This window comes from Periplaneta americana, chromosome 2 (assembly GCF_040183065.1).
Source record: "Periplaneta americana isolate PAMFEO1 chromosome 2, P.americana_PAMFEO1_priV1, whole genome shotgun sequence".
Taxonomy (NCBI): domain Eukaryota; kingdom Metazoa; phylum Arthropoda; class Insecta; order Blattodea; family Blattidae; genus Periplaneta; species Periplaneta americana.
In genome coordinates, this window is record NC_091118.1 from 69503819 (window position 1) to 69528588 (window position 24770).

At 36.2% G+C, this 24770-nt stretch overlaps 1 protein-coding gene and 1 long non-coding RNA gene across 6 annotated transcripts in view; one reads left to right on the forward strand and one right to left on the reverse strand.

The window, feature by feature from the left end:
- LOC138694326 (uncharacterized) overlaps positions 1 to 1159 on the reverse strand; it is a 30420-nt gene extending 29261 nt beyond the window's left edge. The window contains exon 1 of one of the 3 annotated variants that reach the window (XR_011330900.1): positions 1035 to 1159. This is a non-coding gene — a long non-coding RNA (uncharacterized lncRNA). Of the gene's footprint in view, positions 1 to 169; positions 328 to 1034 lie in introns of those variants that run through there. The other 2 variants (XR_011330899.1, XR_011330901.1) reach the window with 2 other exon arrangements.
- A 127-nt stretch (positions 1160 to 1286) lies between these two features.
- The window catches only part of LOC138694324 (NHL repeat-containing protein 2), a 56738-nt gene continuing 33254 nt past the window's right edge, over positions 1287 to 24770 (forward strand). The window contains exons 1-6 of one of the 3 annotated variants that reach the window (XM_069817934.1): positions 1287 to 1417; positions 1514 to 1702; positions 5736 to 5902; positions 11304 to 11463; positions 18170 to 18501; positions 19609 to 19746. In XM_069817934.1, the coding sequence (XP_069674035.1) occupies positions 1546 to 1702; positions 5736 to 5902; positions 11304 to 11463; positions 18170 to 18501; positions 19609 to 19746 (954 nt within the window). In that variant the 5' untranslated portion in view covers positions 1287 to 1417; positions 1514 to 1545. Of the gene's footprint in view, positions 1703 to 3417; positions 4247 to 5735; positions 5903 to 11303; positions 11464 to 18169; positions 18502 to 19608; positions 19747 to 24770 lie in introns of those variants that run through there. The other 2 variants (XM_069817936.1, XM_069817937.1) reach the window with 2 other exon arrangements.

The window sequence follows — 24770 nt, forward strand, 5'->3', positions numbered from 1 at the left end:
AACCTCGGAAAAAACCCAACTAGGTAATCAGCCCAAGCGGGAACCGAACTCGCCCCCGAACGCAACTCCGGCAGGCAAGCGTCTTGGCCGATAGAGCTACGCCGGTGGCTTTAATGAGTTCACTTATAACACTTTCAATCATTGAATAATAATAATAATAAATACTTACCAATATGACTGAAATGTATAACGAAATATCCGTGTGAATAATTGTAGTCCTGGGCGAAATGAAATTATTTTCACAATAATTAAAAATAAATTAAGGAACTATTAGCACACAAATAAAACGGCAGCAACATTGTAGCCACAGATCACAAACAGAGATTGTAGCCAACAATTTAAAATCGAAATACCGCTTAGCCTAAGGTTATATCAGTGTTCTCAACATTAGTATTGAGATCAATGAGTTATATAGAAGGCCATGCTTTCACTAGAAACGCTACCATCTTATGGTGACAAGACTATACCATGGTATCCATGGCGCTACCATATAGTAGACTGTGGCGCTACTATTGCAGCCGCAGTCATGCTGCAGGTTTCCATCTCCGTGTTGACTTCTCAAAATACATTTTGTGGTTATGTTCGCATTATTAATAAACTCATGCGAAAGCTTACTTATCTATTATTTGCTTTTCTGTCCTAACTAGTATTCAGAAATTGGCATTATTTTTACTATAAAGCTTTTAAAAACGCCTATATTCTTAAATGATAAACAACAGCATATTCACGTAATCAATGTTGGCAACCCTCCTGTTTGAAACTACGCTACAGAAAATTAAAAAAGTGAATTATATCGTCAGCAAATATTCTCAGACTGTGTTGTGCATTTAATAACTGTTACAAATAATTTATTTTCATCACATCTAACATTAAAATACATCCAAACAATAAAAGTATCATTGGCACATTTGGGTGGCAACACTGGTCGCAACCGCACCAAAAGTTTCAGCGTCACATTATATAAACTTTGCAAAAAATACAATTAAAAATAAGAAATCATCCATTAAAATATACTTATTACAAAAATAACTTACCTGATGAAGTCAGATCACCATAATTGGGTTGACAATCTTTGTCAGCATCACTGTTATCTTCAAACATGTTGTGAATGGACTTCAGGTCTGACTCTTCATATGCCATGTTTGTTTGTTTGTTTGTTTGTTGCAGGCAACATAGACAAATTTAGATGTTATTTGTCTATGATGTCGCGTCACCTGGCGAATGAAATTCTAACTACTTACTGTTGAATCGACTGCAATACTATCGACTATCGATTACATGATAATCCAATGTCATGCATTCACGTTTGTTATTATCGTTACACGTCAAAATTGTTACTAAAATGTGATTCAGAAAAAAGAATTGTGATATCATTTGAACGAGTGTTGTTTATAAACTCCATGCACTCGTTGAGTTTGTAATTAGGCCTATGATTAATATAACTTAAGTGAGATATTCAGTTTTTAGTTTTCGTATGACATAACCTGAAACTGAAATCTTCAAATTTATACAGATTTGAAACACCTTTAAAACTACAGCATCATCATGGCAAGTGATATTCTCGATCCGATTTCAACAGCTTCTGAACATTTGTTTGACACCATCACTACTTTGGAAGAAAGGAATAAAATGGAGGAATTTATAGTTGAGCACATCACACAATGTTCCAGCAAAAATGTTCAAATTGGTGACTTCAAACAGGGTATAGTACATAAGCTATCCGTATTTATGATTAAAAGGTTAGTTTAATTAAATGTGCAATCGTATGGAACATGGGTCCCATAAGTAGTCTACGTCCTTCTTGCAACCACAAGAACAACAGCCTCCGTCCAATTTTGCATGCATGAGATATAGAACGAGTTCACTATAAATTATAAAAGTGTAGACTAAACTTTTGCATGAGACAAGCCAGTGCGAAGGGGTGTGGAAGTGCAGGACAAGGGTGCTGTTCTATAAAGAACTGTAATCCTTTACAACGTGGGCTCTTGGAACTTTTTATTGGCGCAGATTTGCTGGAAGTTGTAACATGCGAAACTCGTCACCACATGTTCAATTCGTAGTTTCACCTGGGTCCGTTCTCGGTTCAATGTGGCATTGTTTCTATAAAATTCTGCCCAGATTTTCTTTCTTTTCTGTTCTACCTGCTGCTATCTGTAAGTTAGTTGTAGAAGGCAGGAGCAGCTGTGTTCTAATTTCCGAGCTGCTAATTATATTATTCCTTCGCCATTTCATACACTAGTCTGGAGAGATTATCGTACCTATCTTTAAGAAGGGGGACAAGACTAACTGTAGTAACTTTCGAGGAATATCACTTTTGTTGACGTCGTACAAAATTTTGTCCAATATTCATTTGAGAAGATTAACTCCATATGTAGATGAAATTATGGTCAATGTTACTTATGTCCCGCCCACTATAGAGACATAGGCCAATTTTACACATATTTAGTATAACTTGTTGCTTCTTTGACAGGTTAGGTTTGGTTAGTTTAGGTTTTTGTTATAGCCTACCTTGCATATACGATTATAGCGCAACATTGGCAGTGATAAAAGTGAAATATTCGTTCAGTGGGCGTTGGATACTCTACATTCACTATGATATTCTTATTGAATTTGGTATTCCCAAGAAACTAGTTTGATTAATTAAAATGTGTCTCAGTGAAACGTACAGCAGAGTTCGCATAGGTCAGTTTCTATCATATGCGTTTCCAATTCACTGTGGGCTAAAGCAAGGAGATGCACTATCACCTTTACTTTTTAACTTTGCTGTAGAGTATGCCATTAGGAAAGTGCAGGATAACAGAGAGGGTTTGGAATTGAATGGGTTACATCAGCTGCTTGTCTATGCAGATGACGTGAATATGTTAGGAGAAAATCCACAAACGATTAGGGAAAACACGGGAATTTTACTGGAAGCAAGTAAAGAGATAGGTTTGGAAGTAAATCCCGAAAAGACAAAGTATATGATTATGTCTCGTGACCAGAATATTGTACGAAATGGAAATATAAAAATTGGAAATTTATCTTTTGAAGAGGTGGAGAAGTTCAAATATCTGGGAGCAACAGTAACAAATATAAATGATACTCGGGGGGGGGGGGATTAAACACAGAATAAATATGGGAAATGCCTGTTATTATTCGGTTGAGAAACTTTTATCATCCAGTCTGCTGTCGAAAAATCTGAAAGTTAGAATTTATAAAACAGTTATATTACCGGTTGTTCTGTATGGTTGTGAAACTTGGACTCTCACTTTGAGAGAGGAACATAGGTTAAGGGTGTTTGAGAATAAGGTGCTTGGGAAAATATTTGGGGCTAAGAGGGATGAAGTTACAGGAGAATGGAGAAAGTTACACAACACAGAACTGCACGCATTGTATTCTTCACCTGACATAATTAGTAACATTAAATCCAGACGTTTAAGATGGGCAGGGCATGTAGCATGTATGGGCGAATCCAGAAATGCATATAGAGTGTTAGTTGGGAGGCCGGAGGGAAAAAGACCTTTAGGGAGGCCGAGACGTAGATGGGAGGATAATATAAAAATGGATTTGAGGGAGGTGGGATATGATGATGGAGAATGGATTAATTTTGCTCAGGATAGGGACCAATGGCGGGCTTATGTGAGGGCGGCAATGAACCTCCGGGTTCCTTAAAAGCCAGTAAGTAAGTCTGGAGAGAATGTACCTGGATATCTGAATGTCTTCTCGAGGAATGTAGTCTTCACTTTCTCCCTCTTTTGCAGGTCATTTACTTTCATTTGGTCACAGAACAGTTCTACTTTATAGGCCAGTATATAGGAACTATCTTTGCATGGACGAGTTTCATCGCTGTGTTCAGGGACAGTGCCTCAGGTCTATGTCTTTCATTGCTCTAATGGCTGTTAAATTAAATATTATGATAATATACCAAATTCGTACTTTCGTATCAACTTTTCAGTCTAACAGAACTTTCAACATTGTAGAAGAAAACATACACTCTATTTCACTGTTCATTGCAATATTCTATCTCAGTCTGAAACAAAACATTTTACTTCTAATGTCACACTAACACCAATCTCACATATTGCTATATACCTCAAAATCTGTGCTTCATTGGCTGGCCATGATAATATCTTTGAAAAATATTGGAGTGCAAGAGGTCAAATGACTTTATGTCAAACGCCTGGCATTAGAAAACAACAACAACATATTGCCATATGTAACCATACAACTTTACTGTCAGAAATTAGAAGAAAATCACCAATGGATGGTACGTATTACTGTGTATTGTAATAAATAATTTTGTTGCTAGGGCCTATCTCATATATATACACAGAGCAACAATATATAAGTACAACTCTTCTTTCAAACAGGTGTTCGTGTCGAAATATAACATTACATAGAGTTGTAGTTACAAAGAAATAACACATATCAGCTCAAAGTAGTGTTCATTCAAAATGGGTCTCTTCGTTTTTTTCCCTTATAAATCAATTTAAATTTTCAAAGTACACCTACGTAAAAACTTATTTTGTGCATCAGCATGTTACAATTAGTCTTTATTGATAGTCAGAATCATGCACCTTTACAATTTTAATGACTTATAACTTCTCAACCAATAATAGCAAACGTGTGCAATCTGTTCTGAATTACAGAATAACTGTGGGAGATTCCTAAGAGTAAATGTTGAAAATGTCTTCCATCTGCATCCATACACAATTAAGTATACTCGTCACACTATATTTCGTGACATTCTCTGAAGTGTATCCTCGTCAGTATTGCTGATTTCATTCCTAATGACCTCATGGAGTTCAGCAAGTGTATCTCTATCCTTAAGATAGCCTCTTAAGAAGAAGTCCGGAGAGGTTATATCAGGTGATCTGGGAGGCCGTAGATTTTTTGAGATTAGGTGGTCACCAAAGAAGTTGGCTAGGTATAAGTTTCATGAAATCGTTAGATGTATGACATGATTAGCCTGTCTCCTGGCTCATTCGGTGGAATGTTTTCTTTGGTGAGTTCACTAAACGTCCTGGAACATCATCTACACAATCTTGACTCATACCAGGTCTGTGTTTTCCACTCTTGCTGAGGAGCAAGCCAGTTGTCTCCAGCTTTCTTGTCATTGATAAAAAAAATTGTTGGCCTGGTTGGAACATTGCACAAACCGAATTTTCTTCGAAATGCCCATTGTGTTTCAATCAAGGAATTTGTCTTCCAATATGTTTTCACAATAAAAACACGCTGCCGAATTGAGAACTGCATATTCGAGATATGCTTTTCTCATCTAAGTTAGTCTGCTCTCAGTTTAGGTGTGTGTGTATTAATCGAAAATTCTCGATTTTGGATTAATCTTTCTGGTATTCTTCAATTGTCTCAGTATTTAATACATGCATAATGTGTCCTGCGCCATGGCATCGTGGTCTAAGACATCCTGCATGGAACTCGCGTTATGGAATGTGCGCTGGTTCGAGTCCTCATGGGGGAAGAAATTTTCTCATGAAATTTCGGCCAGTGTATGGGACTGGTGCCCACCCAGAATCGTGATGCACTTGGGGAGCTATGATAGGTAGCGAAAATTCGGTTTCACAAACCAGTTATAATGGCTGGGGGGATCATCGTGATACCTCCATTCTGGTTGGACAATCGTCCAACTCTGCTTCGGCATGTGGACTTGAGGCCAGCTGCTGGTCGGTCTTAGCCCTTCATGGGCTGTAGCACCATGGATTTTTTTAATCACATGCATAATGTCGTCATTTGCATAGGTCTGGAGTGGTTCAATGTCAGCAAGCCCCTGTCCCTTAGCAGAGATCTGCGAGGCAAGGTTGTGGTGCTCGACTTCTTCACATACTGCTGCGTTAACTGCCTGCATATCCTGCCACAACTTAAGCAGTTGGAGGAGCAGTGTCCAGTGGAAGAGGGTGTGGTTGTGGTATGTACATCACTCTCCTGCAAATGTTTTGCGCTTTAATACCGGTAATAGTATAATCTTTCTTTTAGTACCTACTTTATTTGTGTTACCATACATTTGAAATGAACATAGATAAAGAGAGAAATAGTTAAGGCAATTCATCATAGTTCAGAAAACAACTTGTACATTAATATTCTTATAATTAGCTTTTCTAGATTAGAACATACTGTGCTAAGTACTTCCTTTGTTACCAGCCACTAGAGATGAACACAGTAAAAAATATAGGCCTATCGGTAATTTTCTTCTCTCGCACATAGTTGGATTTCCATGTTTCCAGCATACTTGGATGAATACAAGGATAAATACATATAAAGGTAAAGCCAACCCCATGGCAAGCCAGATTGGCCCAAAGTGTGGTGAGAGGTTAAGGCTCCCACCTTTACAGACAATCGGCATTTAATGGCAGTAGGGATGCCAGTACGTGTCTACCGTCTTTACCCCAAAAGAAATGCCCCTGGTACTCATTTCTGTTAGAGGCTGAGTAGACCCCAGGACCATAGTATGGCTGGAAGGATTAGATCAATGGAAAAATTGATGATCCCATAAGGAATCGAAGTCCCGTGCCGTGGTGTCGCGGTCTAAGGCATCCTGCCTAGGACCTGCGTTACGAAATGCGCGCTGGTTCGGGTCTTCGTGAGGGAAGAAATTTTCTCATGAAATTTCGGCCAGTGTATGGTACTGGTGCCCACCCAGCATTGTGATGCACTTGGGGAGCTAAGATAGGTAGCGAAAATCCGGTTTTGCAAACCAGCTATAACAGCTGGGAGGATCATCATGCTAACCACACGATACCTCCATTCTGATTGGATGATCGTCCACCTCTGCTTCGGCATGTGGATGTGAGGCCAGCAGCCGACTGGTCGGTCTTGGCCCTTCAGGGCTGTAGTGCCATGGATTTTTTATAAGGAATCGAACCCGCGACCTTCTGACTTGCAGTGTTATTCCTTAACCTCCTAAATATAAATGTAAGTTAATTATCATAAATCAGTCTTGCATTAATGTTATTCATTCAGTAATCTTCTCTGGCATATAGTAGCACTTCATGTTACTAGGTATACATTTTGAACATAGATAAAGAGAAATATAAATTTATATCACAATCCATTATAATTCAGAAACCAGCTTGTTCATAAATGTTATCCATATAATTATTTCCTCTCAAATAGTAAGCACTTAATATGTTACCAGACACTGAAATGAACACAGATAAAGATAAACATATCTAGTTGTAATAAATTATCTTCTATAGCACATAGTAGATTGGATACTTCATGCACTGGCCGGAAAAAACAGTGGATCACTTCTTGAAAACCAAAACATCGTCAATAATCCACCAATTTAGAGAGAGCATTATTAAATTCATCATCATATCCTTCACGTGTTAGACCCTAGTGGATCCGTTATAATCTCATGCCAGCGTTTTCGTGGTATTCCCAAGTTTCTCCTTCCTCTTGGTACATAGGCAAGAATTTGTCTAGGCCATTTAATGTGATTCATCCTTTCGACATGTTTCTTCCACTGAAGTCTATATTGTTGAACAAAATGAACTAGAGGATCTATTTTCAGTTCTTTCGGTATGTCTTCATTTTTACAGTCTTCGAGCAATGAGCATCCTGCTAGCTGTCTCATAAATCTCATTTCAGCTACTGTTAGCCTTTTGTCATCAGCTGCTCTGATTGTCCATGCCTACATTATTAAATTAAGGATGTTTTATGACTACAGAAAGATGTATTCATTATTTTTGGAGATGATTATGATGTTAACAGGTCATAAAATGCCACCCCATGAGCCACTTTCCGCCCCTAAGTGCCAGGCCATATGCTTTATGGTTTTACAACAGCAACCAAAGTTTTGCAAATGTGCACTCATTCCTATTGATGAATTATCAATGTGTGGCACACATTTTCTGTTAAAAGTAAACATTTTTCTTCAGTTTCTCTTTCGAATTTGTTAAGTTAAGATGTCCCTTATTCGAGAAGACATTTGTGAGAGCTGTCTCGGTTGAAGATGGACAAAGCATTCGTTTTGCGGATTATATCATTGCTGCCTCGTTTAGAAGTAGTCCAACATACCCTCTGGTGATTGTGTGAATTCTACCACGGACGACAGCATGTCAGGTTCTCTATATCTTACGAGATCACCCCAGAAAGCATCTGGAAGCAGTGAAGAACGTCACTGTGCGTGAGAGGATTGTTGAACGAAGGCTTCAGGAAGCCAATTTGACCTCAAGATCTGCAATTGCCCTACAGCTCACCCCCCAGGACTGGGTAGCATGATTGTACTTAGTGTATCAATGCTAAAATTGAAATAATCCTGCTCGCAGATGAGTCACGATTTTTCCTTTGATCACCTAATTGTAGAGAGAAAGTATGGAAAAAGCATGGGGAATGATATTCGTCTTGCAACTTCTCTGAGAGAACGTTTGGAAATGGCTCTGTTATGGTATCAGCTTTGTGGGCCAGATGGAACTTGTTTTCATTGATGGAAATGATCTAAATGCACACTGATACATAGTAGAGATGTTAGCAAACCATGAAATCCCCTTCACTCCCTTCGTAAGTGAAAATTTCTTCCTTATGCATGACAGTGCCCAGCCCTAATTCTGTTCACTGTGTGTTTGACTGCCTTCGCGATGTTGGGATACCAATCCTGGACTGGCCAGTAGGCTATGCAACCCACACTTAAATGTTATTCAATACCTATGGGATATGCCTGGTCAAAGTCGCAACTTCGACACTTGAACGAAATGCTGGCAGAATTATAGGAGAACTAGAACTTCATCTCTCAGGAAACGTTGCAGGACTTGATGGTCAGCATGCCATGACAAATGGAGGCCGTTGTCACTGCCAGGAGTGGCAACACCTAATATTAGGACAAAATAAACCCACTGTGACAGATATAGTGGCATAATCATGTGTTAATGTAAACCATTGTCTCAGTAGCCTCATGAAATGCATTTCTTGAAATTTTTTGCATAAATTGCAATATTTTGGAACTTACGTATTATATTTCTAAAAAAAATGAAGTGATCTATTTTGTATTTTACCTGCCAATGTATTTTAGTAGGCAATGTAGACAGAACTTAGGGACAAATTTTAATTATTTCAGTTCAAATTAAATACTAGTTAATAGTTAATGGAAGAAGTTCTAGTATTTGTTTACAATTGTGGTACCAAAGAAAGGTAGGATGTACCAGTATTTACATACTTTGCTTCTAGTTGAGTCATATAGTATATACCGTAAACAAAAGACAAATTGAGTGGCGACACCAGTTTCGTACCGGAATAAGGGTGGAGAGTTACTGCGAAAGTGGTGAATTCACAAGCCTTGCATGTAAGCTTTGTGGTAGAATGTAGAATATTTTATTTTTGCTGGCAGAGTTAAGTTAAGGCCATAAAGCATTCTCTTCCACTCAAACAGCCTTAATCAATATAATAGTGACATCAGGGATGCACACAAGGGGAGATTAACAGGTTTGAACTCCCCCCCCCCCCCCAAACTTAAAAAAAAAATTGACATAAGGCATAGTCCTCCTACCCGTCCTTTAATATAATCCCTGTGCTTGTTGCTGGGGCATATTCGAATTATAACAATGCTGTCTTTATTGCAGAGAGACCTACCACCTTGTACCGACCTTGTAATAAAATAAAGCTGACAAAATATGAAACTTTGACTTGTTTGTTAAAAATTGGATGACTGTGAAAAAATTACATTTCAAAGATATAATATTAATAAATATACCGTAATATAATGATGATGATAATAATAATAATAATAATAATAATAATAATAATAATAATAATAATAATAATTCAAAGGACATTATGGAGCATGTCGATTTCACAAAACGCTTCCACTCTGTTCTGCCTTTTGCTAGTTCCTCCCAGTTGGTAATTCCCATTTTCATGCATTCCTTCTGAATTCCATCTTTCCATAATAATAATAATAATAATAATAATAATAATAATAATAATAATAATACACAAAATTTAAAATAGGCTACTGATATTGTAAATTCTAAACAGTTTTAATAATAATCTCCCAGCCCCCCCCTTGACAAAATTTTGCATACGTCACTGAGTGATATACATATTTAAAATACCTACGCTAAACATTCTACAACAGTAATCTTGAGTTACATTTTAACGACATATGTTTATTTAATTTTAGATAAAGCCTACACGAAAAAATAATAATTTATGAGCTAATACGATTAAATTCAATCTATATGCAATAATGTATATAAAGAATTATAATTAAAAGAATACAAAGAAGTAATAAATACCATCAAATTCATAGCACTACAAAGAAGAAATAAATACCCCAACATAATAGACAACATAATAAAAAAGACAAAACATAATTATAAGAAACATAGAAACACAACACAAACACAAGAACATAAAAAATACATAACATTAACATAAGAAATCAAAAACACACATAAGATCGCATCTTCATTCAAGAAATTAAACTACAATATTGCATACAGAACACAAAACACTATACAAAAGCATTTCAACACAAACAAACAAATACAACCTAACAAGTGTATACAAACTCACATGAATAGCTGTAACAAATTCTACATCGGACAGACAGGCAGATCATTTCAAATACGTTACAAAGAACATATCACATCCATAACCAAATCACACAACACAAACACCAACCACACCTACAGCAACATAGACACGACATGGAAATTCTGCATATCCAACTGAAAAACCAGAAACTAAACACACTGGAACAATATGAAATATACAGATACACAAAAACACATCCACAACAAATACTCAACACACAACTGAATTTCAGAACACACACACTATTTGACTGCACACTATACAATACAAACACACCCCCAGCAAACCAAATGAATACACCGGAAGGTGCAAGGACCTCACCAGTTCTGAAGATGGCTTCCAAGCTGAAACTAGTCAACAAAGTATTTATAAACTTAGTTCATTATTAACACGTGAAAGTAATCACCATATATTATATTCCTAAATTATAATTTTATTAAGTTGAGTTATCTAGTTAAATGATGAAAATTAATTTAATAGTGCTTTACTGGAATTATGCTATAGGAATCAAAATCTAAATATAAAATATATCGATGTAATGAGAATAATATGAATATGTGGTAGGTACATAGAAAGCGAGTTTTGGTAAAGTCGAGTATCAGTGACAGATTAGGTTTCGTTAGTTCAGGCTTTTGTATGTCTTGGATATATGCATTTTGGTCAGTAGGTAGGTATGGACAGATATCCGCCTTCCTTTGGAACACAAGTGTAAAGAATTACCGAAGTTCTCGTTTCTTGAATCATATTTCAACTGTTTTTGTTACACTGTGTATTAGATTGGCGTCCATAGTGCGAAATTTGACAACGAGAAGGACAGTGCCAACATATTGGCAGCCGTGCAAAGATACAACATTTCCCACCCTGTGGTGAATGATGCTGATGGGACCATGTGGCACAGTCTGGGCATCCCTTGCTGGCCAACATTGTTGATATTGGGTAATAGACTGCTGCATGTGTGAACTTGTGCTTTGGTGTCTTTTATTATTATAATGACCTGTTTCTTTGTCTTCTTTTGCATGAAGAGTGGGCAAGTGCTGTAATTCTGCATAATGCTGCTGTCTTTGCTTTCCAGAGTCCATTAACTGTCTGTTAATAATTTTACTTTTTCATTATATATTATACGAAGTATGGAGAGAAATTGTTCTGATAGGGAAAAAAATCATTTTAAAGATTATTACAGAAATAAAAGTTTTCAGTAGTGATGGGAGTATTCGAATAAAAAGATACAAATTATTCGATTCTTATAAGTTCTCGAGATATACCCTACCGGTCAAAAGTTTTCGATCACCTATCACAACTATGGATTTGTGTTTAAAACAGGGATTTCGTTTTGAATATTCTATCGTATCATAATGCTAGAGAGAGAAAATATTTATTTTGTTGGTCTATTAGTTTTTCCAATGTGTTTGAAATAAAGTATATAGTTGTTTTCATAGCTGATCGAAAACTTTTGATCTGTAGTGTATATCAAATCGTGAACAAGTATTCGAATAATTTGCTCAGATGGTAGATGCTGCAAAGAGTAAAGGATGAGAACACCGATTGCTCATCAATCATATACATTCGGCTAACATGAGGTAATTGCATGCAATAAAGACTTGCTTCAGATTGTCTCTATCTGTCTCACCTCTCCTCTCTTTCTTTCTCTCTTCTAATTACGGAATACAGGAATAAACATCTTTATTGGAAGTTGCAGATAGTTACCAGCATTTGATTAAAATAGAAAAATATAAACTCCTGTGCTTTAGAATTTATAAAACAGTTATATTACCGGTTGTTCTGTATGGTTGTGAAACTGGGACTCTCACTTTGACAGAGGAATAGAGATAAGGGTGTTTGAGAATAAGGTTCTTAGGAAAATATTTGGGGCTGATTGGGATGAAGTTATAGGAGAATGGAGAAAGTTACACAATGCAGAATTGCACGCATTGTATTCTTCACCTGACATAATTAGGAACATTAAATTCAGACGTTTGAGATGGGCAGGGCATGTAGCACATATGGGCGAATCCAGAAATCCATATAGAGTGTTTATTGGGAGACCAGAGGGAAAAAGACCTTTGGGGAGGCCTAGATATAGATGGGAGGATAATATTAAAATGTATTTGAGGGAGGCGGGATATGATGGTAGGGACTAGATTAATCTTGCTCAGGATAGGGACTGATGGTGGGCTTATGTGAGGGCATATAGAGTTTTTAGTTGAAAATCCTGAGGGAAAAAGACCTTTGGGAGGCCAAAACATAGAATGGAGGAGGATATTATAATGGATTTGAGGGAGGTGGGATATGATGGTAGGGATAGGGACTGATGGCGAGCTTATGTGAGGGCATATAGAGTTTTTAGTTGAAAAATCTGAGGGAAAAGGACCTTTGGGAGGCCAAAACGTAGAATGGAGGAGGATATTATAATGGATTTGAGGGAGGTGGGATATGATGGTAGGGATAGGGACTGATGGCGAGCTTATGTGAGGGCATATAGAGTTTTTAGTTGAAAAATCTGAGGGAAAAAGTCCTTCGGGAGGCCAAAACATAGAATGGAGGAGGATATTATAATGGATTTGAGGGTGGTGGGATATGATGGTAGAGATAGGGACTGATGGCGGGCTTGTGTGAGGGCATATAGAGTTTTAGTTGAAAAATCTGAGGGAAAAAGACCTTTGGGAGGCCGAAACGTAGAATGGAAGATTATATTATAATGGATTTGGGGAAGGTAGGATATAATGGTAGGGACTGGATTAATTTTGCACAGGATAGGGACCGATGATGGGCTTATGTGAGGGCGGCAATGAACCTGCGGATTCCTTAAAAGCCATTTGTAAGTAAGTAAGTAAACTCCTGTGCTTGCACAATACACTTTCGTCACTACTATCATTACCGCAGTCATGCTAGATGTTTTTTAAGAGAACTGAAAAACGAGAACCTGTGGGTGAGTAATCAAATCATTATTAGAATGACGAAAGTATTCGAGAACTTTTATTCAATTCTGTCCATCACTAGTTTTCAGCATCTCTCATTTTTACTTCTTCTTCCTCTGGCAGCCATTAGACCCAGTTCATTGCAGCTCTATATAATCTGTTCTGTCTAATGATGTAAAAAGGAAAATTTTCCACCTAACCAGATTGTTCCTTTCTTCGCTTCCTTTCTTGCATTGTGTCATAGATAGCCAACTTTTTTTTTTTTCAATATTATTTTTATTCTTATTCTCGACTTTGGATATTGTAGACTTATGATAAGAAACACTCGCTTTTTTTTTTAATAAACATCAGTGTCTTTAAACACATGACAGTGAAGTAAATTTACAGTTTTACCTGCTTCTGTTTCACTTAAAAGAAATTATATTCCCAAACAATAGCTGTGCATGTTTATTGGTACAGTAATTGTTGTTGGATTATGTGTAGTATGTGTAAAGACGCGAAAGGTGTTTCAGATCAAAATGAGTGATTCTCCTCTACATGTAACAAAGAGGACATGTTGTATTTAGAAAAATATAACATCGTTTAATAGTTTTTTTGAACACAATCTTTGCCTGACCTCTTTTCAATCTGCAATATTAATGTTCCTTCTAAATTTTATTAATACAAATAAGTTAATGGTTAGTAATATAACAGCTTCATTGGTGTAAAGAGCCCCATACACGCAAAAACTTACTTGGAGGCAAGTGTGTGCAAACCTAAATCAACAACAGGCAAGTCTCCTCGTGTATGGGCGAAAAGTATCAAGATTTTTGGCCTTAAGACAAGCCTCAAGACTTCTGCAACTGCTTGAAATTTTCCGACTGTAGCTCTCGCCAAATTAAGCGACAGATAAAGTAAACATAGAAACAAACGATACTGCAAGGATCTGGTCGAGATTTCATTGTTTCGTTTCATAGTTCTGTGTAGCAAAATGGCGACAAGGTATGAAAGTTCAGATTTAAGGAACTATTCTCATTTCTGTTAGAATTTATAGACATGTATAAATATTTTCCGTGCTTATGGAAAATAAAAAGCAAGGAATATTCCAATAAAACACTGTTTGTGTATGATCTGTATTTAGGGTTGCCAGCCCTCTTATATTTTCCGGTATCTCTCATATTTGTCCCTAATTTTTAACAGGCTCCCATATTTTTCTTCTCCTCGAGCATTTTACTCCTTTATTTTTTAATAATGAGCTTCAGTATTCAGTGCATAATCTAGATATGATCAGCGCAAAATACATGGAAATCAATATTTAAAAAACAAAAGTCATGGCATTTCATGGGAAATACCCGGTCGCAAGCAAAATGTGCATAAAGAACAAATTAATAGAAAGGGTAAATGAGTTTACTTATCTTGGCTATAATTTAACATTTTTTGGTGAAACAGATATAACTTCTAAAATTTTCAAATACAATAAAACAATGGGAATAATCAACAAAATTATTAAGCCTTCCCTAGTATAGTGACACACAAGAATATGTTTGTATAAAACCTTAGCTAGGCCTGTACTATGTTACGGAAGTGAAGCATGGACAATGAGAAGTACGGATTTCAGCAGAATAACAGCCTGTACAATGAAATTTATGAGAATAACACTAATATATAATCACTTGGACCACAAAAGAAATGATATCATGCAAGAACTTCATTTACAACCAATCTCACAGTTTATAAATAAGTACCAGCTGCAGAGGAAGAACTATGCCCAACGAATGAATCCGAATAGACTTCCAAAAGCCATGCTTCAATACCATCCCCAAGGGAAGAGATCTTTAGGCCATCTAAAAAAAAGGTGGACCGAGAATGACTCACTGAGACTGTACAGGCCTTGGGCCTTGTACTTGTTTGGATGATGATGATGATGATGATGATGATGATGATGATGATGATGATGATGATGATGATGATAAACATTTGATTTTACCGTGCATGATGATTGATGATTTATGTGATGAATTGATTTTGTTGTTCAAGAGATGCAATAAAATTTGCAGCCTTGTAGAAGGTAATGGTTGCCAGAAATGGGTTTTAGTGTTCACTCGTTTAAAATCAAACCATGTTATTGTTATACATTTGAAAAAACTAGTAAGTTTTGTTCTAAGCATACAAGTGGTTAGTAATGCTCATACAAAGAGGGTATTTCTTCTGATGAACAATAATTGGACAGATGTTCGATACAGGAACACAACGGATCTAATCAAATCAGAAGTGCAAACTGCAGTCGACTTCAATTATTATGTATGACAAAATCTGTCTCAAAATACTCTAATTTAAGCCTAGCTGCCAAAGTATAAAGTTTGTTTTTTTTTAGTAATCGAATTGAATGATTTGTCAATTTTCTATATAAAATTTTGTCGAATCCTTAGTCTTCCTTATTTTTTTTCAAAAAAAAAAAAAGTTGGCAACCCTATCTATGTTCTGTTATAACACTTATACCAAAGACACAACAGATTTACTATTTCAGAATGACACTAAGGAATTGCTAACAAACGAACACAGAACCATGGAGGAATAGCATTTCTCGAGTGATCTCATTTATCCCTGGGAAATAATTGACTTCAACGACCTCTTACACATTCTTGGTGAACTACAAGTCTAGGAGGCAAGTCTGCGCATGTATGGGCAATCATTCAATTCAGATTTACCTCCAGGTAAGTTTTTGCGTGTATAGGGTCCTTAAGACTAAGGTTCCCCCCCCCACCCCTTTACTATGTTTTAACGACCTGAAGTGGTGCTCACAGATTTTTTACTCCCCTCTTATAGTTGCGTCGCTGTTATTTCCGGCGTGACTTCTCCTCTTTGCTTACACCTTAGGAAGTGAAGGCTCTATATAGTCTAGGTAGGTAGTATCTTTCGACATTTTTGTTCTTTCGTTTCTGAGCTACCAGACGAATCTATTTGCCACACCGTTAAATATTATCATGTCGTAGCTCCTATAATAAATCAAACACACTGTAATTGAGCAAATAATTGAGTGGCAAATAATGTTCTCATGTGCTTTCTGCAAATGCCAACGAAAGAACAAAATTGGTGTGCGATTGTATTAAGTATTTATGGAACCTTAGGAAATGTACAACATCATCAGCAGCGAATGGCAAGATGCACATGTTTAAATGTAGCTGACCCGCAACATGATTAGCTGCCAGAAATAAGAGCTATGGGACTATAAAAGTTCCTCGTATTTTCGTCGAGTTGAATGTTGCAGCTGCCTCTTATTTATATTCTGAAAAGCTGGCAACCCTATGTACCTGGAGCATCTAGATAATATGTGACTCAAATATTCTCTATCAGAAATGAATTTTCTATGTTACTACATAGCGAATTCGTCTGCCAAATCAAGTCGTGTCAATAATTCTGGACATTATTCAGCAAAAATCTGTAAGGTAACAGAATTGATCAGTTGATAACTAACCCACTCACAGCAATTCCTACTCACTTTTTTTAAATTTCAAACAGTAGGTTCAGTTTACATTTATTTACAGTCATATTTCAAGAAATTACAGAAGTTTACAATCCATTTGATCTTTAATTTTTTTTTTTTCATATCACATTACTCCCTTCGGTGCAAGTTCTTCGTGTTTAAAACATTTTCTATCAGTTCATTTAATTCAGATTATATGTTTATATTTTTCAGTTAAGTACCATAAAGTGGGGTACTTTGTACCACTTTTAGCTCTTATTTTTATAAAAATTGAAAATAATAGGTCCACTGACAAAATTTCAGCAAGATAATGGTAAACATCAATTTTAGAATACTTGTTACAGGTAGTGTAATTGTTTTAAATTTTCTGCTACATATTTATTAATATAAAAAGACATTCGAATATTTTCCTCGAGTTAAACTTTGCAGCTTTCTCCTATTTGCATTCAAAAAACCTGGCAACCCTAGATAAGCCAGTGCTCTAACACGGAGCTGCCATAGAGATGTTTTGGTTACTTGAACCATGTTATGCAAACTATTTCCAACGTTCTTCTTTTTGCACAGATCTACGGCCCAATGTGGGCCTTCGCCTCTCTAATGTCCTCATCCACTCTCCCCTATCTTTCACCAACAATGTCCATCTTTTAATTCCACACTTTCTAATGTCATCCTGCACCGAGTTCCACCATCTATTCCTAGGTCTTTCCCGCGTTCTTCTCCCTTCCGGTTGCGTGAAACATACTTGGTGCACTTTCCTATTATTCGACATTTTACCAATGTGTCCGATCCATCTAAGTCTGCTTAATCTAATGGAGGATATAATATCCAAGTCACCATACATATCCAGCAACTCATTATTATATCTTCTTCACCAGTTGACACCGTCCTAGCCACCGATGTAGCTCAGTCGGCTAAGGCGCTTGTCTGCCGATTCGAAGTTGCGTTCAGGCGTGTGTTCGATTCCCGATTGGGCTGATTATTACCTGGTTGGTTTTTTTCCGAGGTTTTCCCCAACCATAAGGCAAATGTCAGGAATCTATGGCGAATCCTCGGCCTCATCTTGCCAAATATCTCGCTATCACCAGATCCATCGACGATAAATAACCTCGTAGTTGATAGCATCGTTAAATAACCAAGTAAAAAAGACACTGTCCTGAACTGCTCTCAATATCTTCCTCAAAATCTTTCTTTCAAAAACTGCTAGCCTGTTACACGTTTTGACATATTTCAAACGTTTCTGAACTTATTTCTGTCTACTTTGCAGGACCTAATGGAGAGGCACTATTCTTGCTAGTGGGTGAGAGCCACAAGCATGACATGTTCCTGTATGTGCAGACTGCACTCAACTACTATAAGAATGAGGGCCAGATAAAAGACCATTCATTGCCCATCACCTCACAATCACACATTGCTGCGGAAGAGGACAGGTCCCTCCTGTTCCCAGGCAAGATGGCCTGCTGCGAGCTCAGTGAACAGAACAATAACAGCAGTCAAAACGGTAACAATCACTCAGGGGAGAACTACACGGAGAGACTGGCAGTGTCTGACACTGGCCACCATCGCATCATCATATTCTCAACAAGTGGCAGAATAGAGGTAATTTATATTGATTATGGCACTGGCGACAGCAGAAACTATGCTTATAATATTAATGAAGGTAATTTCATGACCAGGACCAGTTTTTTGGTGAAAAATTTTTCGTAAAAAATGTAGGCCGTAAGATATCGTACTTGTGGTTAAAAATGTAACAGTAATTTCTCGAAAATTTCGTGATTATATTTTTTTACCATGTATAATGTCATACACTTACACACAATCTTATCAGTAATCTTATACATACTTACTTACTTACAAATGGCTTTTAAGGAACCCGCAGGCTCATTGCAGCCCTCACATAAGCCCGCCATCGGTCCCTATCCTGTGCAAGATTAATCCAGTCTCTATCATCATATCCCATCTCCCTCAAATCCATTTTAATATTATCCTCCCATCTACGTCTCGGCCTCATCAAAGGTCTTTTTCCCTCCGGTCTCCCAACTCACACTCTATATGCATTTCTGGATTTGCCCATACATGCTACATGCCCTGCCCATCTCAAACGTCTGGATTTAATGTTCCTAATTATGTCAGGTGAAGAATACAATGTGTGCAGTTCTGTGTTGCGTAACTTTCTCCATTCTCCTGTAACTTCATCCCTCTTAGTCCCAAATATTTTCCTAAGCATCTTATTCTCAAACCCCTTAACCTATGTTCCTCTCTCAAAGTGAGAGTCCAAGTTTCACAACCATAAAGAACAACCAGTAATATAACTGTTTTATAAATTCTAACTTTCAAATTTTAACAGGCATTTTCCATACATATTCTGCTTTTAATTTCATCCCAAGTGTCATTTACATTTGTTACTGTTGCTCCAAGATATTTGAATTTTCCTATCTCTTCGAAAGAAAAATGTCCAATTCTTATGTTTCCATTTCGTACAATATTCTGGTCACGAGACATAATCATATACTTTGTCTTTTCGGGAAATTATATTTAAATCAAATACAGTAAATCTGATTTCAAAAAAAAAGAAATCATTGTTTTTTTTATTTTTATAATAAAAATTATGACTTTTACACCCTGGTTATGATTCACCTGTATCATGAAAATTTCTGTTGGTATTTCTTTATGTAATGTGTTTTAATGTTGTGTTTTTCTTTAAAGTATGTCATTGGCGGCCCTGAGCCTGGTTTTGTGGATGGTGCCTTCAATGAAGCTCAGTTCAACAGTCCCCAGGGACTGACATTCCACAATCCAAATTTGTTGTATATTGCAGACACTGAAAATCATGCAATCAGAGAGGTGAGCAGGAAAAACAAAACGTTCCTCCTCTGTACACATTTTAAGTATACCAGTAGATACTAGTTACAGGATTTAGTTATTGGTTTGTTTTTCACTTTCTCGTTATGAAGCATGTTGCTAAATATCGATTTCGATATTTTCGCGAAAATACGGATTTCCATCATCACTGATACCACAAAAAGTTGTTTTGGCATGCTATTTGTCTGTCTATGTACAATGATTTCACCAGAATTGTTAGAGGGGTTTTGTGCATATTCGGTATTTACGAGTTAATTTATTTGCGAATGATGTAGCCCTTACTTACTTACTTACAAATGGCTTTTAAGGAACCCACAGGTTCATTGCTGCCCTCACATAAGATTTATTTAATAATAACATACATCGATACATAAAAAACGCTACATGAAAGTACCCCGAAAGAGCAAAGCTCGTGTTCGGTGACAGTTCCGTTTTGATAGAAAGACTTGAAAATGACATACAATTTTACATTGTTCACCAAACATACCTATTTTTTCTGAATTAAAATTTAAGATTCTGATTATACAGATTATACATACCGGTAATTCACAGAAAAAATAAATCTCTACTGTTTATAAAATAAAATTAAAAATTCTTGCACTAAGATCACATTCTTAAGAAGAGTAGATAGAAACATACATAAATATACATACTTTGTAGACAAACTCAAAATCTGTGCTTCAGTGGCTGGCCATGATAATATCTTTGAAAAATATTGGAGTGCGAGAGGTCAAATGACTTTATTGTCAAACATCTGGCATTAGAAAACAACAACAACTTTGTAGACAAAATACTTAAGAAAAAAGGTCACATAAAGATGATAATAATAAAGTTAGTAATAAATATACTAGTAATAACTGAGTGAAAAAAGAGACGATGTTGACACTGGTGGATTAATATTAACTTATTAATAACAAATTCCACAATTTGGGACATCTGGCTGAAATCTACGGCTGACCACTAGGATCCAGAATACAAAGCAGAGGTTAAATGAAAAATACAATATGATTGCGGAGAGAATACAGAACAATGATAAATTTAAAAATAAAGTACAATTTGAGTTTGGAGAAACATGAGATGAAGATACATTGAAGAGTAATGAAATGAAGTGCAAAAAAAATTACATACTATTATACAAGTGATTGTGTAAAATGGATAATGAATCTCTCAATACCATTAGACAAATTTTGTTAATGTCCTCATTAGAAAATTTAAGAGAAAGAATGGTTTTGGTTAACTTAAATGAGGTTCCCCTAGCGCCAAAAAGAAGTCCTTTCACTTCCCATGTATTAATATTCATTTAGTATCTCTCACTGAAGTGAGGAATACATGGGTTGTAAATAGACTTCTTTTCATTGTTAACGTTATTGGCTTGTTGATCATCCTTCTCAAAACGGACAGTGGGGTCAAGAATGAGGCTTCTTTGATTCCGGCGATCGATGGCTATAATGTCTGCTCTTCTCGTTGACCCATTCTCAGCTAAGCCACTTCTTCGTAAACCTCCCACTTTGCCTTCCGAAGAGTGGTTGCGATGGAGCTTCTCACTTTATGGTGGCGATTGTTCCTCAGTAGTTCTCCTTTAGGGCAATAACCCAAAACATGCCCAAGGGTTTCTACTTCGCTGCATCCTGGATGACGTCACTTTTGATCTTGAAAGGAACGACCTGGCACCGATCGTACTGCTGCAATGTTTGTGGACATCTTTATGACATTGGTCCACTCTGAGGATGATATCCCTCTTCCATTACTAATCCAAGAGTTGTTTTTTTGGATCTTCACTGTAATTTACCACTCCTTTGCGTTTTTGTGGAAGACGACACCAATTATTAAATGACCTCTGCCGCAACTCAGATCTTAAACTTCGGCCTGTCATTGAATGTGCTTCTGCATTGTTGGAAATGTTTAATTGTGAAAATGCTTCTTGTTTTTCAGTTTCAAAATTCCTGCAGAAATGGAGATGTTCGTCATTTATTTTTAAAAGACTTCTGGCAATGTTATAGTGTTGGATATGTACTTCCCATTCAGCATTAAATAAACCAAGGCCACGAAGATTCTTCGGAGCATATAGCATGTCATTCGGACAATCGTGCGGTAAACCCACAATTTCCTTAGCACCTGTCCGGACAATTTTATCAATATCATTTAAGAAAGATTTTGGAATCTTATTCAGTGGTGTACTTTGGAGCAAATAAATGATCTTAGGCCATATATACTGATTCATAATATTCAGTTTTTGATCAGGTTTTAGTAAATTGGTGGTGGTTAACTTGTCAATATCTTTACCAAAAGTTCGAATAATACTTGGTTGATCAAATACAATTTCTGCAGAAAATGTAATTCCCAAATATTTTATGATTTCACCCGGTCCAATAGAATTAATTATTTTTCCACAATTCAAAGTGATAGTGTCTTGGCTGAGATTACCATTTTTAATGTTAATGAGACTACATTTTTGGGGGTTAATATTCAAACCAATTTTTTGATAAATTTTGAATTGTCAAATCCGTTAATATAGAAACTGACTCGAGGTCCTTACTAATGAGGGCCAAATCATCAGCGAAGGCAAGAATTGAGACAGGGCTAACAGTAGGAGATAACTGGTAACCGTATTCTTGGGCTATTTCAGGTTCAGTTAATTCTTTAAGAATATTATCAATAGCCAAGTTGAAGAGAACCAGGGATAAAGGAGAACCCTGAGCTACTCCTTTATTAAGGTGTATGTCACCACTTTTATTTAAGCCTGTTTCTATTTTGATAATGTTATCTTCCATTAAATTAATAATTAAGTCTCTGAGATTGTTTGGCATATACACATGGTAGAGAGATCGTTTTAAATGCTCATGTCCTATATTATCGTAGGCTTTACTTATATCAAGGAAAGCTACGCAACAGTTCTTCTTCTCCAATTTTGCATCCTGAAGACACCCGTTGAGATAACTGATGAATTTATATGAGTGCCAGGTATAGATATAAACCCCTGTTGCTGATTTGTCAAGTTAACAAAATTGCGGAGAAATTTATCAAGAACCTTCTCTGTTATTCTTATCACTACTGAAAATATTGATATCAGCCTCCAGTTCGTCAACTGGTCTTCTCCACCACCTTTAAATAGTAAAATTGTCCTAGCTGTCTTAAGAACACGAGGCCATCTTTTAAACTTCAACATGGCATTAGCAAGTAAACAAAGTACTTTACTCGTCTTTAGTTCCTTGATTATTCTCATGATTACACGATCCGGACCAGAAGATGTGTCAACTTTAATTTTTGAGACTGCCATATTTATATCATGTTCAGATATCTGAATATCCTCTTCTGAAGATATAGGATCAATAAGCTCTAGTGGTGCTAAATAATTTGTTTTACCAAACCTATTTGTAAAATATTCAGAAATATTACTAATAGGTATTTTACACATTTTATTATTTTGACTATTCATTATGTTTCTCACTACTTTACGCCGTTGTTTAAAATATTGATACTGAGCCACTTCATATTGATATCGTTCTTTATGTTGTTTTCGTTTTCTTGCAGCTAATCTACCAGGATTTTTCGTAGATAAGTGGGAAATATGCCTTGTTTCTTTATGGGCTTAACGTTTGTTATAATAACGTACTGGAGGATGTCTAGGACCTGGCAAGTTGTTAATAGCATTTGCCAAATATTGAATGAAATCAACGACGATTTTCTCAAACTCTTCCACGTCACCATTATTAATAACAGCCGTAAACTTATTTTCAAAATCTACAATACCTTGAGATTTACCATTTGGTGAGCTTGTGTGTGAAGACTGTAACTCAGTATCCCGAAGATCATTTCCATTTTCCTCTCTCCCAGAACTAGATGCATAGGAATGTCCCTTCAACTGGTTAGTTTCTTTGTTCACATCATCACAAATAAATTGGAGATATCATTAATGAACTAAGTTATTAAGAAAGCATGTCACACTACAAAATTTCACTTTCAGAATCTTGATAAGTACGCAGATCTTGATTTATATAATTGAATATGTGGTAACTAAGTAAACAAACAACTAGTTCTGATAAGAACTATTATTCCTGTTGTAAATTCCGATAAAGATGTTAAATTTCCTTATACGAACACTAACACAGGTAGATAAGCATTTGTTCTAACTCTTGAAGCCATTATAGAAATATATTAGTTCCGAGAATATTAATTATATCACAAAATTATATGCTTATAAACGTATTCCATCAAACTAATGTCAAGGGCTCCTGGAATCAATTATAATTAGTACAGGTCATGTTGATATAGTAACCAAGGTAAGATACAAAAAATATACTTAGGATAGAAATAAACTTCTTTTACAATACATGGTACATATAAAACAGGGAAGTATGTCATATAAATTTTTTAATTCTAGATCTGAAAATTTCATTGCTTAAAGTAGTCAATTCTGGATGAAATTTTATTATCGAATTATATAGACGTGGACCATAATTTGTACTGTGTAGTAAAGCAGCAGATGTGAAGCATATAGGTTCAACTAAATTAAGAATTCCATTTCGTCTTGTATTATGATCATGTGGCTGAGCTACAAATTTCATTCTATTTTTATGATAGAATTTCATTAAAGACTATTTATAAATTTGGTCAATTCTAAAAACATTCAGTTCTGAATGGATCAAATTTGTTGGATAATCCAGTCGCCTTTTCAAACAAATTTTGATTATACGTTTTTGCAACATAATTAGAGGAAGAAGAGCAGTTTTTGTAATGCTTCCCCATCCAGTTATACCATATAGGATAACAGATTCAACTATAGCCTAATAAACCAATCATAATACATGGGTAGGCAAGTAATGGCGAAGGTTTACAAATTTGTAAATTGTTTTACGGATCCTGTTACATAAAAAGGTGATTTGTCTATCCCATTTCAAGTGCTGATCAACAATAATTCCCAGGTATTTCACATCTACAGATTCTTTCAGGCAAGGGCATTTACAGGTTGTAGAGACTTTGCAAAATGAGTTATGGATTATTATTTT